Raw genomic sequence first — 15,730 nt, 5'->3', positions numbered from 1 at the left:
TTGGGAGGCAGACATTTGTGTCCAGTGCGGCTTTCTTAGGAGAAGGCTCTAGTAACTAGAAGTTGGTCTGGTTTGTTCTCTGTGGCTTTGATAAACACTGATCAAACCAACTTGGGAGGGAGGTTTACAGGATTTAATCCGTTGTCAAGAGAAGCTAGGGCAGGGACTCATGGCAAGAGCTGCAGTGGAAGCCATGGAGGAGTGCTGCCTTCTGGTTTGCTCAGCCTGCGTTCCTATATCATCTAGCACTACCTGCCCAGTGTTGGCCACTGCCCTTCGTGAACTAGGATCTCCCACATCTGTCCATAATTAAAAGGATGCACCATAGACTTGCCCACAGGCCAGTGTGATGGGTGTGATTCTTTGAGGCTCCCCCTTTCCAGCTTTTTATAGCCCAGAAGTACAGCCTTAAAGTGTTTATGGTGTGGTTGTTATCTTTATATCTTCTGAGCCTGGCACAGCATCCGGGACAGATGAGATGCTCAGTAAGCGCTTGTAGGCTGAGTGAACAAGTACAGGAGTGTGATGGTTTCAGTCACCTGCATTTTATTAGGTAACCATTGGGTTCTTTTCCTTCCTCCATTTTAACAATTTTGAGAAAAAAATAAAAGCAACTCATTGTTTTCCACAGGAAACTACAGTCAAGCAGCTCCAGTCTCCACTGCCACTGCCCACCACGCTGCCACTGCTCTCAGCGAGCATTGCATCCACAAAAACAGTCATAGCCAATCCTGTGCTGTATCTAAACAACCACATCCACGACATACTCTACACTATTGTGCAGATGAGAACACCGCCTCAGCCCAGTGTTGAGGACGTGAAGGTAATGCGAATTCTGTGACTATTTGATACTGTGTGCAGTGGGATGGTAAACTATTCTTATATGTGCTCCAACGTGAGTGTAGAGAAAATACTTGAAATGTTTTTATGTGTTGCCTTTTCACTTCTAATGACTTCAAGACCACTGTGAATGCAGTGTAATAGTATGCATTCTGTCTGTCTGTCTGTCTGTCTGTCTGTCTGTCTGTCTGTCTGTTTTTGAGACAGGGCCTCACTATGTAACCTTAGCTGTCTTGGAGCTTACATTGTAGTGCTGGTTGGCCTTGAACTCAAAAGAGATCCACCTGCCTCTGCCTCCCAACACTGGGGATTAAAGGTGTGTGCCACTATGCCCAGTATTAAGTTAGTATGCATTCTTATTTCTGGAAAAGGCTCTCCAGTCTTCCTTTAAGACCAGTAAACACTTTTTTGTAATAAGATTACTTTTATAGACAGTATTCTTGCTACTTGATAGTCATTTAGGTTTTCTACTCCCCTCACATAAGCTACTAATCTAGAAATATTAACAGCTTTTTGTTTATATGTCAAGAAAGTGTGAAGATGTAGGTTAGGGAGGGTGACTGAGATAACCAGCTCTAGTTCCTGTGTCGCTCCTTTCCTGATGATTGCGCTTTTTGGAGACTGTGCAGTAGGTTAGAGGCAATCAGTATTAATCGTATAGCCCGTTCTGAATACTTAACTAATGAAGTCCAAGAAATTCCAGAGCTTGGCAGGGTGTGGGGAGCCTCCACTCCCTCCAGATGTGTGCATGTTGCTGTAATTCCAGTTCAGCACCTCATGCACAGTCCCTGCTGCTTTTGTCTCTGCCTCTTCTTCTGACAAGTGTGTTTCATTTTTGTCGAGATACTAGATTGACTAGAGTCTTATTAGAGATTTCTAATCTATAGCATGAATTAATTTATATCAGTATTCTTCTAGAGATTGCTTAAATTACTTGTTAGGTTAAGAAATAGAAAAGATAAAACCCAGTTAGAAAATGTTCCATTCTTTGGAATTAAGATAAGACTTGTAAAAGGCATGGAACTATCTCTTGAATACCTTTGAATCTTACAAAATTTATGAGTCTGAAAGTATTGATGTGAGTGGAGTTTTAAGATGTTTTTTAAAATATTGTATGTTAAAATTTTTAAACTTTGTAAACACATTTTTATGACTCTCCTTTGCCTGTGAATACTAACTGAATTATTTGCTTTCTGGAATATGAGCCACTTCACAGAGTGCTGGATTTACTTATTAGACAGCCATTGGTATTGATAAGCATAAGCAACTCTTAAGAGCTCTGAAAATTCTCTGTTGGCTTCAGTTTTCCTTTCTATGTTACTGTATAAGTTGGTTGTTGTAGCATAGGACGAGCCCCCTCATATGAACGCTGGTCTTTGTTCAGGGCTGGTAAATGTCAGGCTTAGCAAGTATGTATGTGATAAAGCCATGTCTGAATCCGTCAGTTTTGTTATAAAGATAAGCAAGTTATTCTAAGAGTTTCAAGGTAGGATTATGGTGTATAGGACCCAGTTTTATTTATGCTATTGCTAGTCTGCTCAGTGTTTTCTAACATTAGGATGTTGCTGTGGTGTGGAATGTTAGTACAAACCGTAACTGTGGCTGTTTTGGTTTTAGGTGCACACACTTCATTCACTAGCAGCATCACTTTCTGCGTCAATTTACCAAGCGTTATGTGACAGCCATAGCTACAGGTAAAAACCACCCCACACAGTTTAATATAGCAGAACGTTCAACTGCTCCAGAGTTTTATTAGGATTCTGTTTTTTAGGGCTGAAAATAATTCCCCAGTATAAATGACGTGTGTACTTTAGTGGGTTAAATAGACCATAAAGAAAGTAGTAATTATTTGGTTAATTTAGTTGTCATCCAGTAACAAAAACGAACTATAGAGCAATAGTGTGAGTGGTCCTAATTACTGTCTTTTATTTCCTTCAAAGAAAATATTATTGCCCAAAATATTTTACACTAGAGGTTTTCTAGTCCTTCCCTATTAGAAATTACTTTTTAAAAATTAGATTAGCTTCTACATGTTTAGGTGATTTTCAGTTGAAATTAAAATAAACCTGAAAATAGTTAAATATGCTTAACAATTAGCTTATATTGTATGTGTAGAAGTCCATTGATAGAATGATTTTTGTTGGTTTGTCATGCAGTACTGAGAGAAGTTGTAGGTCACTTTACTTGGCATACACACATGTTCCACCCCACTTCACCCCCAACCTGAGCTGTACATTCCCAGACCTGAGCTTTTTGAGATAGCAAATTGGCCAAGCCGCCTGGAACTCACCCCGTAGCTCAGGCAGGCCTTGAGCTTGTGATCCTCCTGTCTCAGCTTCCTGAGTAGCTAGGATCACAGATCTGCACTACTGTGCCAGCTAAATGACATTCATTAAAAACAGTGCCTTGAGTTTTTGTAAATATCAAACTTCCTGCATCTGTTTATACTTTACATTTTAAAATCTAGGATAGTGTAGGTTATGAGAAATGGAATCACTTGGTAGGATGACCTAGATTGAAATGAAGTACATTGATAAGTGAAAAAATTTAATAGACTTTATCTACATGAGTATATGTCTAGACTTTTTAAACAAAGGTAGCTGCCTCATGGGAACATGTGACATTAAACAGTTGCTCTCTGAAAATGGTCTGCACTCTGATTTAACCTAATTAACCCACTTAAATGACTCCTAAGATTTGAAATTATGAATAAGGAAGAAAGTTTGATCTAGTTGACACGGTCATCAGTGGCTACTGCTTTCTGTCAGTCACTGCTGGTTAAAATGGCACCAAATGTGACGGTGCCTTCAAGTGTGCGCTTTAGGCTCAGCTCGGACTTCTCTGCAGCCAGCTCTACCCTCTGCTTGTCTGTTTCCTCCATTTCACAAAGCTCTTTAGAGGAGGCCGCCAGTTTTGAGGGACAGTGGTGTTAGATCTGGCTATTCGTCAGACGTAACTCCCTAGCTTCAGGGAGTTAGTCTGAGTGTACGGCTAAGCATAAGTAGCTCTGCAGAGGTAGGACTTAGAAGTAACTGGGGTCCAGACGGGTCTTGTCTACTGTGTCTTCTGCCAACAGTAAACTCCAACTTTAAAAAGTGAGCTCAGATAGAAACTATTGTAAGATATTAAGCTTCTGAAAAACATTAAAATAATCTGCCCAGGGTAGTAAAACCTGGCACGTTCCTTTACATTTGAGATTAATTTCAAGAACATTCTAAAATAAGCTTTCATTACAAAAATGAACTCAGTCATAAAAACTTGCAGTTTTTTGGTGATTTATGTGAAGTATACTGTTGACTGCCTTTGCCCCCGTGGTAACTGCACCTGTGTTTTTAGCAGCCAGACGGATGGAAATCAGTTCACAGGAATGGCTTATCAAGGGCTTCTTCTAAGTGATCGACGGCGCCTCAGGACAGAAAGCATTGAAGAGCACGCAACCCCCAACTCTGCTCCCGCTCAGTGGCCGGGTGAGGAGTTCAGTGGCATTGTGTGGTGATGGGGTGGTTTTTCTCTTTCAGATCCTTTGTAATGAAAAGACACTATATGAACTTATTTGGTGTGTGTGTGTGTGTGTGTGTGTGTGTGTGTGTGTGTGTGTGTGTGTAGGTCTCATATGCCTTGGCAGACATGGAAGTAAGAGGCAAACTCTGGGTAGTCAGTTATCTCTTTCCACCTTGTGGGTGTTGGGGATCAACATTAGGTTGTCAAGTTTGGCATCTTTTCCCCTGCAGCATTTCACTAGCCCTGGGATTTCAAAAAGTGTGTGCGTGTGTGTGTGTGTGTGTGTGTGTGTGTGTGTGTGTGTGTGTGTGTGTGTAATAGAGCGTAGAAGACAACCTTGATTGTTGGTCTTGATCATCCCCCTTCTTTGAGGCAGGATCTCTTGTTGGCTATCGCAGAACTTTTAGGGCATTTCTTAGTCCTGCTCTCACTTTGTTGCAAGAGCACTAGGGTTGGAGATATGCTTCCAGTCCTGGCTTTATGTAAGTTCTGGGGTTTCAAAAGCCCACACTGACTCAGTCTCACACTGTCTCTGCCTGCAACTTGTGGATCAGATGTGAGCTGTCAGTTACTGCTACAGTACCTGCTTGCTCCCTGACATGATATATATGGACTAACCCTCTGAGCTGTAGGCAAGCCCCCAGTCATTGCCTTTTTAAATTAGCTGTCTTGGCCATGTGTCTCTTCACTGCAGAACAGCAGTAACTAAGATACATCTCTTTTCTAAGATAAGGTCTTACTGTAGAGCTCTAGCTGGCTTTGAACTTACAGTGATCCTCCTACTTTTGGGATTGATGGAATGCACCACCACACCTGGCCTCTTTGTTTACTTTCTATGTATATGTATATCTAAAGGTTTTTTTTTAATCAAATATTTGAGATAGTTGTAGGCAAATATTCCTTTCCATTTAAATATTTGTGTTTTTGCATAAGAACATGTTCTCAGATGTAAGCAGAATGGTTGCCAAATTTAACATTTCTATGCTGATAGAGTATATTGTCTTCTAGTTGAGACCCTTTTTAAATTTCAGTAATCACATTGATGCTTCTTTTATGAGCCATGACATTTAACTGTGATAATGCATTCATCTCCTTGAAAGCTAACTGAAGTTTCTTTTTCCCATGCTCCTTCTCTTTCCTTCCTTTTGTCCTTCCTCACTTCCATTGTTTCTTTCTTCCTTTATTCTGTTTTGAGGGTTTTGAAATAGTCTTGCTAGGCATCATAACTCAGGCTGGCCCTGGTTCCTGACTGCTGGACTCTATACATACTGAAGGAGCAATGTGTGTCTGACTCCTTGTCTTTCCCAACCTTGACACTTTTGAAGATTATGTACTTGTTGGTCTGTTTGAAAGAATTCTCCTCAATTTGGGCCTTTCTAATTTCTTTTCATAATGTTATATTCAGGTTATATATTTTTGACAGAGAAATCATGAAATGTACCCTTTTCATTGTAAAGTATCTAGATGTACTTGCTGTCAGCTGTTGTTAGTTATTAGCGTGATTGCTTGCTTGGTGCCATGATTACTTTTCCTTTAAGAAGTCGCTACTTGGGGTTGGGGATTTAGCTCAGTGGTAGAGCGCTTGCCTAGGAAGTGCAAGGCCCTGGGTTCTGCCCCCAGCTCCGGAAAAAAAAAAGAACCACAAAAAAAAAAAAAAAAAAAAAAGAAGTCGCTACTTTTCTTCCTTCATAGTGAATTGGTAACATTTGAAGTAACAAAGTCTCCATATTGAGCAACAGTGCTGATCCTGTCTGAGTCAGATAAGACTGTGGAGTGACTGTATGGGAACTTTCTAATTCTGCTCTCCTTTACCATTGTATAAGTGAGGCTGCAGTTGCAGTGAAGGGACACTGTGACCATGGCAACTCTTACAAAGGAAAACACTTAATTGGGGCTGGCTTTCGGTTCAAAGGTTTAGTTCATTATTGTCATGGCAGAGTGCAGGTAGACATGGTGTGGGGAGGTATCTCAGGTCTGTATCCAGATTGACAGGCAGGAGGAAGAGAGCCAAACCGATTGGGCCTGCCTTGGGCTTCTGAAACCCTAAGCACCACCCGCAGTGACACACTTCCTCCAACAAGGAACCAACCCTTCCTAATAGTGCCACTCCCTATGCGTCTGTGGGGCCATTTTCATTCAAATGACTCTGGAGTAGGAATGCTACTGGAGGAAGAGCTTTTCCTTCTCTTCCTTTAGTCTGTAACTGACCTACTTTAGTGCTTTAGGTAGCTCTGACTTCATACTATAGATTTTAATCTATTCCCCTAGTTATTTGATATCTACATTATGAAAATGCTATTGCATAGGGAATAGGTTACTTAGTTTAGTTAACTGTAGATAAAAGATGCTTCTTTTTCTTTCGTACCTTATACTGATGTTTTTATGATTGATATTCTCTGCTCTTACAGGTGTGAGCTCACTCATTAATCTCTTGAGTTCTGCCCAAGATGAAGACCAGCCAAGATTGAATGTTCTGCTGTGTGAAGCTGTTGTTGCTGTTTACCTAAGCTTACTGATACATGCTCTTGCCACAAATTCCTCCAATGAGTTGTTTCGGCTTGCAGCCCACCCGTTAAATAATCGAATGTGGGCTGCTGTTTTTGGAGGGGGTGTGAAACTTGTTGTGAAGCCTCGGAGACAATCAGAAAGTATTGCAGGTAAGATGATACAAATACTGTGTATAAATGTAATAACTCCCAAATGTTAGAATAAGATTTATAATGGTTTAGCTATTTATCTTAAGAATATAATAATTCTTTTTAGGATAATAAACAGCTAAACACATTAGAATAAAACTAGAATTTTTTACTTTTCTTTTTATAGAGGTAATATTTTTGAGGTTGGCAAATCAGGACATGTTTGAAAAGAATAAAAAAAATAAATAGAAAAAGTAACAGTATAAGGGGGTATTGTAGATAAAATGAAGTCATTAAGAATTTGAGAAAGTTCCCAAAATTGACATTGTAGTTGGCCTTAGATTAAGCTTATTCAGTAATGTGAATGATAGCTGTTTCATACATACGGGGTTACAAATTCCAGGTGTGTGTGTGTGTCCGTCCTCTTTATGGGCAAGAATAGAAATGACTGGTAGTATTCAGACAAGGGCTAAGTGACACAAAGAGTTTAGAGGACACCTGTCTACCTTTGTCCTCAATGATTGAGGCAAACAAGCTTCCAGGGTAAGGCACAGTAATGTGATCTCACCAATTCTGTTGCTTCTGCTCTCCTTTAGCCTGACCTAATTAAAATACATTTTACAGTTTAAAGTTTTAAAATATTTCCTTCAGTGCTGAGGACCAAACGCTATGCTTTGTGCATATCAAGCAAGTGTTTTCCTGCTGAGCTACATCCCTTCCTTCTCTGTAAGTGGTAATGCTGTCTGTTCATTAACTCATCCCTGGTTAGAACATTTGAGAAAGTGTGCACTCACTCAGCCGCTATGTCTGCCAGGCAATGTTCTATTCTTTGATGGTGTGGGAAGAACAAGAGAAACAGGAGCAGGAGAGAGAGGGGGGCGAGGAGTGGGGATGGGCCAGTTCAGTTAGGCTGTGTGCTTTTGACGAGCTGGTATTCTGCAGATCTCTAGGGAGGTCTGTGATCCCACCATACAGAGGTCCATAGTTGAGCACTCTAGGCAGACGGAAGGAACAATTAGCAAAGGGAAGACTGAATTTCTTCTTTAGGAAGCCACCAGAGTTATCACAAATAGGAGGAGTGGTGTTCAAGAGGAGGTTAGAGGAATAACTGGGGACAAGGCCATTTAGAGTTTTGTGGATCACAGACTTTAGCTGATGCTCTAAGGAAAGAGAAAATGATGGAGGGTTTTAAGTAATGAAAATCTCAGGTTTTCTAAAGAGCCATTTTAGCTACATTGTGGAGAATCCACTATGCCATAGATTAAAAGGAGAGAAAGGATGCTTTTATAAGATAATGGTAGGTCACCATCAAGCATAAGTGGGTAATAACCCATGCTCAATGCAAGAAGCCCTAATTAAACTCGTTGGGTTGCACAAAACATATAAACAGAAAGACATGAAGCCAGGTGTGGTGAATCACGCCTCTCATCTCAACAGTTGGGAGTCAGAGGCAGGCAAATCTATGCTTCCGAGGCCAGTTTGGTCTGTACAGTAAGCTCCAGGCCAGTCATGGATACATAGTGAGATCTTCTCAAAAGAGTAAGCATGAGAGCAGAAGAGATCTGGTCAGAAAGAGGAAGAACATCTCAGAGTGACATCATCAGAGTGACATCATCAGAGTGACATCATCAGAGTGACATCATCAGAGTGACATCATCAGAGTGACATCATCAGAGTGACATCATCAGAGTGGAGGGGGACAAGGACAGGAATGGAGGGTGAATTGATCACTGTACATTGTATCCATGTCTGAAAATGTCATGAAAATGTCACAGTGAAACCCACTGGTATATCTAATACACATTTCTAAATGAAGAACTACACGAATAGTGTGATGTTCACATCCAGTCGAGTGAGAAATCACCCTAAAACAGAGCGAAGTAGTAATACATGCTGCAGTATGCATGAACCTTGAAACTGTTAGGTCCAAAAACTAGGCATATGCTTGCTGCACTCCATCCCCAAGGGTCACCTCTGTGTGCCATGGATGTCATCATCACAGACATAGCAGTCAGTACAAGAGCAGAGATCTGATGAGCTCTTCTCCATGTGTGTCAGCAATGGCCCCTTCATCACGAGCAGCTTGGCCTCAGCAGCCAATGGAAACAATAGCAAGAAGTTCAAAGGTGACAACAGGAGCACGGGAGTTCCTTCCAGAGTCGTCCACATCCACAAACCACCTAGTGATGTCACTGAGGGCAAAGTCATCTCTCTGGGGCTGCCCTTTGGGAAAGTTACCAACTTCCTTATGCTGAAGGGAAGAACCAGGCCTTGATAGAGATGCACACAGAGGAGACTGCCAGTACTGTGGTTAACTATTATACATTGGTGGCATCATTGCTTCCTGGACAGCCCATCTACATCCAGTTCTCCAACCACAAGGAGTTCAAAACCGACAGCTCGCCCAACCAGGCACATGCCCAGGCAGCCCTGCAGGCTGTGAACTCTGTACAGTCTGGAAACCTGGCCTTGGCAGCCTTGGCTGCTGTGGTGAATGCAAGAATGGCAAAGGCAAGCCCGAGCCCAGTGCTCAGGACCACTGTGGAGAACCTTTTCTACCCAGTGACCCTGGATGTGCTGCACCAGATCTTCTCTAAGATTGGCACAGTCCTGAAGATCATCACGTTCACCAAGAACAACCAGTTCCAGGCACTGCTGTTGTATGCTGATCCTGTGAGCGCCAGCATGCCAGGATGTCCCTGGATGGCCAGAACATCTACAATGCCTGCTGCACACTGCACATTGACTTCTCTAAGCTCAGCAGTCTCAACATCAAATGCAACAGTGACAAGAGCAGAGATTACACTCGACCTACCCTGCCCTCTGGAGACAGCCAGCCTTCACTGGACCAGACCATGGCAGTAGCCTTGGGTGTGCCCGGCATAATGTCAGCCTCTCCGTATGCAGGAGCTGGGTTTCCTCCCACCTTTGCCATCCCTTAGGCTGCAGGCTTCTCTGTCCCTAATGTCCATGGAGCCCTGGTGGTCCTAGCCATACCTTCTGCTACTGCAGCTGGCTGCATTGCCATCCCAGGGCTGGCAGGGCCTGGGAATTCCATCCTTTTGGTTATCAATCAGAACCCTAAGAAGGTCACACCCTGAAGCCTCTTTATTCTCTTTAGTGTCTACAGTGATGTGCAGTGGGTAAAGATTCTGTTCAATAAGAAGGAGAATGCATTTGTGCAGATGGCAGATGGCAGCCAGGCCCAGCTGGTCATGAGCCACCTGAATGGGCACAAGCTGCATGGGAAGTCAGTGCTCATCACACTGTCAACGCGTCAGGGTGTGCAGTTGCCTTGTGAGGGCTGGGAGGGCCAGGGACTGACCAGGGACTATGGCAGCCCACCACTGCACTGCTTCAAGAAACCAGGCTCCAAGAACGAACTTCCAGAACATCTTTCCACCCTCAGCTACCCTGCACCTCTCCAACAACCTGCCCTCTGTCAGAGGATGACCTCAAGAGCCTCTTCTCTAGCAGTAGTAGTGTGGTCAAAGGCTTCAGATTCTTCCAGAAGGACCGTAAGATGGCACCAATCCAGATGGGCTCTGTGGAGGAGGCAGCGCAGGTGCTGGTTGAACTGCACAACCATGACCTGGGCAAGAACCACCACCTGCGAGGGTCCTTTTCCAGGTCCACTATCTAGGTGCCTGTGGGCCTGAGACAGCTTTCACCATTCCAGAAAAGCCACTTTAAAAAGCAGCCGAAGTGACCTTACAGACCAGAGATTTTATTTTTTCAAATAAAGATCAGTTTAACTTTTTTTTTTTTTAAATCAAACCTAGCCCACTTTGCTGTGGCAGTAAATGGCTTGGGCCACAGAGGTCCAGTCCCAGGCCTGAGGCCACAGTGGTGACCTGACCGCACTGCTTTCTGTGCCTTACAAAACCAACATGCCTCATGGCTGCACACACACCCTCTAAGGCCACCAGTTGTCTCTAGACCTGCAGGTGAGGCAGGTGGCCTATACCTAGGCTCCCAGTGCTGTATAAGAGCTGGGGCCACTCCTCTACACCCTTAGAATCAGGTGACGTGATTCTTCCATGTCCCTGGTCAGCCCAGAAGGCCCAGGTCCCTCAGCTGCTGAGCCTCATGTGACCTTCCTATTCCGTGTGGTGACAGACACCTGTGCCTAGCAATCTTTCCACTTGGCCAAATTCCCGAATCTTTTCCGTTCATATGCAAGAGATAGAGTTTTTAAGTAACTCTGTATAGCAGTGATATAATTGTCTGTATTTACTCTAAGCGTCTGCATCCCCTGCACTCCTTCCCTCCAGTGATCAGGTGGGCCCAGGCCAGGGCTGGAGAAGAAGCTCTGAGACTTGTGGGTTTCTACCTTCAAGTTTTGGACCAAAGTTTTGTTTTCTGCCCACTTTTGACTATGCCTAGTTGAGGGGCTGACCTCTAGGCCTTACTTTCCCCCCTGGACGCCTACCTCCATCCTAGCCTGTTTCTATGGGAGGTGTTCTCTGCACCTCAGTTCTGTGAAAGACTTGGAAGAATGTAAATATTTATGATTTTATACCTGTGGGACTGAGGCAGTGCAGCATTTTTGATGGTGACAGATGTGGTAGCGACTACAGGCTCAGTATTGTCCCGGGGCCAGGCCTGGCCACATCTACCCCATCCCAGATGGTGTCTTTTGGGGAGTGTGGAATTTCCATTAAAGCAGTTTTATAACCTTTGCCAAAACAAAACAAAACAAAGACCAAAAAGCTAGGCATACAGTGTATGTGTTACTGATCTGCTCATGTGACATAGCTAGAACAGACAGATTGACAGAGACAGAAGGGTCCACTTGTAATGCATTTGAATGGGTTGAAGTGGTTATTGCACATCATTTTAAATGCAGTAAACACCACTGAGCTTTACACAGTTTTTAATCTCATAAATTTTGACTTAATTTTAAAAGATTTAAAAAATAGTATAAGCAGTTGAAAGTTGGTCATGCTCTGGATGAACTTTGAGAACATTGCCATTGGATTTGTTCTGTTTGTGGCTCTTTCGTATTCAACTAGCTCTTAAATTATTTTGATATTTCTTTATGTATCTCTTTAGGTATAATCCTGCCTCTGGATTTTACCATTCACCATACTAGTTCATACCTTTCTCATGCCATCTTCTACACCCCTCTTAATGGACCAAACAAAGGATTCCTCACGTGGGACTAACTTAAGATGCTTTAAAGAGAACTGCCCAGCTTCAGGCCCACAGACTGGTCCTGGTCTTTTTACCACTCCCATGATGGAGGACAGCGCTTTACCCCTCACTTACACAGACTCCTTTGGCCACTTGTTCTGGTTGCCTTTTTTCTTTCCTGTTGTGCTTCTGCCATTTATTTTTAAGGATTTATTTATTTATGTTACATGTACACTGTCAATTTCTTCATGTATACCAGAAGAGGGCATCAGATCCCATTACAGATGGTTGTGAGCCACCATGTGGTTGCTGGGAATTGAACTCAGGACCTCTGGAAGAACAGTCAGTGCTCTTAACCACTGAGCCATCTCTCCAACGATGTGCTTCTGCCTATTTAAAAGACATTATGTATACCCTGCATTGTACACAGAATCAGGAGCTTTGTTTTGTTTTGTTTGTTTGAGACAGGGTCTCACTATGTAACTCTGGCTATCCTGGAACTCATTGAAGACCAGGCTAGCCTTGAACTCAGATCTACCTGCCTCTGAGTGCTGGCTTCAAACTTAGAGATCCAACTGCCTCTCCTCCCAAATGCTGAAACTAATGGTGTTCTTCACTACACCCGGCTCTGGAACCATAGTCTGAAAAAGTCACTCAGTCTTACAGTTTTACTCTTGTAAATACAGAGTGTACCATTGTACCATTTCTTTAGTGTATCTTTAGGGATAAGTGTGTGTGTGTGTGTGTGTGTGTGTGTGTGTGTGTGTGTGCGTGCGTGTGCACATGCCTGCACACATGCCTGCAGGTGCCTTTAGAATCTAGTAGTGGATGTCACATTCCCCAGGAGCTGGACTTTGTGAGCTGCCTGAAATTGGTTTTGGGAATCAAATTTTGTTGGTTCTGTGGTAAGTGCTATTAACTGGTAAGCCATCTCCTCAGCTCTTCTTAATTAGTCTTATAGGAATTACTTCCACCCACAGTCTGGTTAAGTAACTTCATGGGATGATGCCCACCTGCTTCTTCCCATGTCTCTTGCTGTGGAGCATTGACTAACACACAGTAACCAGGAATGGCTAGAAGTCCTGTGTAAAGACTCCGTCTAGAACAAAGAGGAGAGTCACAAGAAAGGTGAAGTAAAAACACTAATGCGACCTTACATCTCATTTAGCGCCTCCTGTTGCTTCTGAAGACATAGATAAACACCGAAGGAGGTTTAACATGAGAATGCTGGTACCCGGGAGGCCTGTAAAAGATGCTACCCCACCCCCAGTGCCTGCAGAAAGACCATCTTACAAGGAAAAATTTATTCCTCCAGAACTTAGTATGTGGGATTACTTCGTTGCAAAGGTAAGGGGTGTGATGCATGCAGGCTTAAATGCATCTGCTTGATTGACTTTTGTGTGTGTTACATCCGAATGACGGAACGGCTTTTGATCCAGTCACCGCACTTTAGACATTTAATCTTCAAATCCACAAACTGAGTAGACCTAGAAAATTTAGTGATTATCAAATGATAATAGATGAGAAATTAAAGTCCTCTGGGACTTAGGTATAAACCAGACTTATTTCATATTAAAATGTTTTCTTATGACTAATATAAAGTCAAAAAATTAAGAAGTGTGAAAATATATTAAGAAAAAATAAACCAGGAAAAGTGGAGCACTCAAAAAGTAGAGGCAGAAAAAAAAAAAAAAAAAACTCAAACAACAGGGGGTTGGGGATTTGGCTCAGTGGTAGAGCGCTTGCCTAGCAAGCGCAAGGCCCTGGGTTTGGTCCCCAGCTCCGAAAAAGAAAAAAAAAAAAAAAAAAGAAAAAAAAAAAAAAACAACGCAAAAAGTAGAGGCAGGAAAGTTATAAATTTGAGACCAGCTTGTGTTAAGAAGAGTAGGATTATTATTTAAAATATGTATAGAATTGTTACATGTAGTTTTATGTTTTGCTTTTAGGATTAACACTGTAAGGCAAAGAATTACTATAACTTCAAAAACATAGAGCCAGCCGGGTGTGGTACACTTCTTTGATACCAACACTCCAGAGGCAGAGGCAGGCAGATGCCTGTGAGCTTGAGATCAGCCTGGTCTTTTATGTAGCCACTTCTAGGTCAGTCAGAGATGCACAGAGAGACCCGTTCTCAAAAACAAAACAAAACATACAGTTATCATTAATTTTTTTCTGTTATGGAAAACTTCAAGCACATATAAGAGGAAAAATAATTTCTAAATTCTTCTCTACCATCTAGTTTCAAAAATTGTCAACTCAGTGGATGATCATTTCATTTTACCTTTATTTACAGTTGAGGGGCTGAAGCACGTGCAGACCTCACGAGATTTCATTCCTAAGTACTGAGTGGTTTGGGAGGCCGGGTCCTGCTGTAGCCTTGTGTAGGCTGGCATTGACCTTGCCTCAGCACTCCTGCCCCTCATAAATGTTGTCTACCCACTCACATGCATGCTCCCACGTTAAATAAATACATTTAAAGTATTGTAAAGCTAGATTTGGTGGCACATCTGTAATCCTAGCACTGGTCCCAGGGATAGCAGTTTGAGGTCACCCTGTGCTGTCCTTAAAAAACAAACAGCAAAAGAGCAGATTTTTTAAAAAGGTGTGCACCCACTCGCCCAGCTTTTTTTAAAAATTGAAAAATTATGTGTTTAGGTGTTTTGTCTGCGTGTACGCCTGTGTACCACACCAGTGTAGTGTAATGTAGTGTCCAAGGAAGCGGGAAAAGGTGTTGGGTGTACTGGAGATGGCATCGCAGGTAGTTGTGAGATGCTGTGTAGCAGCCGGGAGTCAGGCCCAGTCCTCTGGAAGAGTGGCCGTACTCTGAGCAGTGCCTTTCCTTTCTATGTTAATGTTTTCATATAGTTGAGTCTGCAAGTTAGGATCCAACATAGGATTACGACATCTCAATTAGCTGCTGTGTCTTAGTCTGTCTTTGGTGGGGTGTTGGAGGAGGGTCTTACATAGACTGTGTGGTTTGTTTCCAGCTGAGTGGGTCATAGGATATGGCAATTGGGACACTTCTTCAGTGACACCTATCCAAGGGTTGCCAAAGTGCTCCATTTTTTTTATAACTACCAGGTATAGGGAGGAAAGGAAGTCCTTGACTGGTGCCTGGGTAGAGGTGTGATAGAGAAATAGAACAAGAGAGGAGTCAGAGAGAAGTGATGACATTAGAGCCCTTCAAACAGAAGGAATGATTCTATCCTTCCAGGAACAGGCGTAAGTTAATAGAGTAGCTTAACATTATAAGACCTATTAGAAAACCAGGAAGATACAGAACAAAGGACATTTTACAATGTCTTTTGCTAAGTTCACAGGCGAATCCATTCTTTGGGCTCTCTGTCTCTCAGCTAGATCACACAAATCTCACTTGCAGGCCTTTGATAGCCATTGGGGTGGCTGCAGGCGCAGTCACAGGAAATATCCACCAGATGGTTTCTAAAGGCCTGGAGTTTGGTCACATCTTCTGTCCTCAGAAACTGCTTTGGAATCCCTTCATGGTTGCCACATTCTATTAGAAATTTTGTAGTGTTCCACTTATTGTGAGTGAGCAACTGCATGTTATGGGGGAAGGTTATCAGGGTACCCTCTCGGGCTTCTTAGTCTTAAACCTT

The 15,730-nt window shown here is 42.8% G+C and overlaps 1 protein-coding gene and 1 pseudogene across 5 annotated transcripts in view; both read left to right on the top strand.

Moving 5' to 3' along the window:
* Nucleotides 1–15,730, top strand: part of Dmxl2 (Dmx-like 2) — a 166,598-nt gene that overhangs the window by 129,672 nt on the left and 21,196 nt on the right. For 3 of the 5 annotated variants that reach the window (XM_063265469.1, NM_001427385.1, NM_001427384.1), the window contains exons 25-29: nt 632–823; nt 2,458–2,534; nt 4,177–4,307; nt 6,750–6,998; nt 13,282–13,460. In XM_063265469.1, the coding sequence (XP_063121539.1) occupies nt 632–823; nt 2,458–2,534; nt 4,177–4,307; nt 6,750–6,998; nt 13,282–13,460 (828 nt within the window). The remainder of the gene's footprint in view (nt 1–631; nt 824–2,457; nt 2,535–4,176; nt 4,308–6,749; nt 6,999–13,281; nt 13,461–15,730) is intronic. The other 2 variants (XM_008766360.4, XM_008766358.4) reach the window with 1 other exon arrangement.
* Ptbp1-ps2 (polypyrimidine tract binding protein 1, pseudogene 2) lies at nt 7,005–13,274 on the top strand (annotated as a pseudogene).

Source organism: Rattus norvegicus, chromosome 8 (genome assembly GCF_036323735.1).
Source record: "Rattus norvegicus strain BN/NHsdMcwi chromosome 8, GRCr8, whole genome shotgun sequence".
Classification (NCBI taxonomy): Eukaryota; Metazoa; Chordata; class Mammalia; order Rodentia; family Muridae; genus Rattus; species Rattus norvegicus.
The sequence above is the reverse complement of the archived record's forward strand: the minus strand, read 5'-3'. Positions and strand labels throughout refer to the sequence as shown.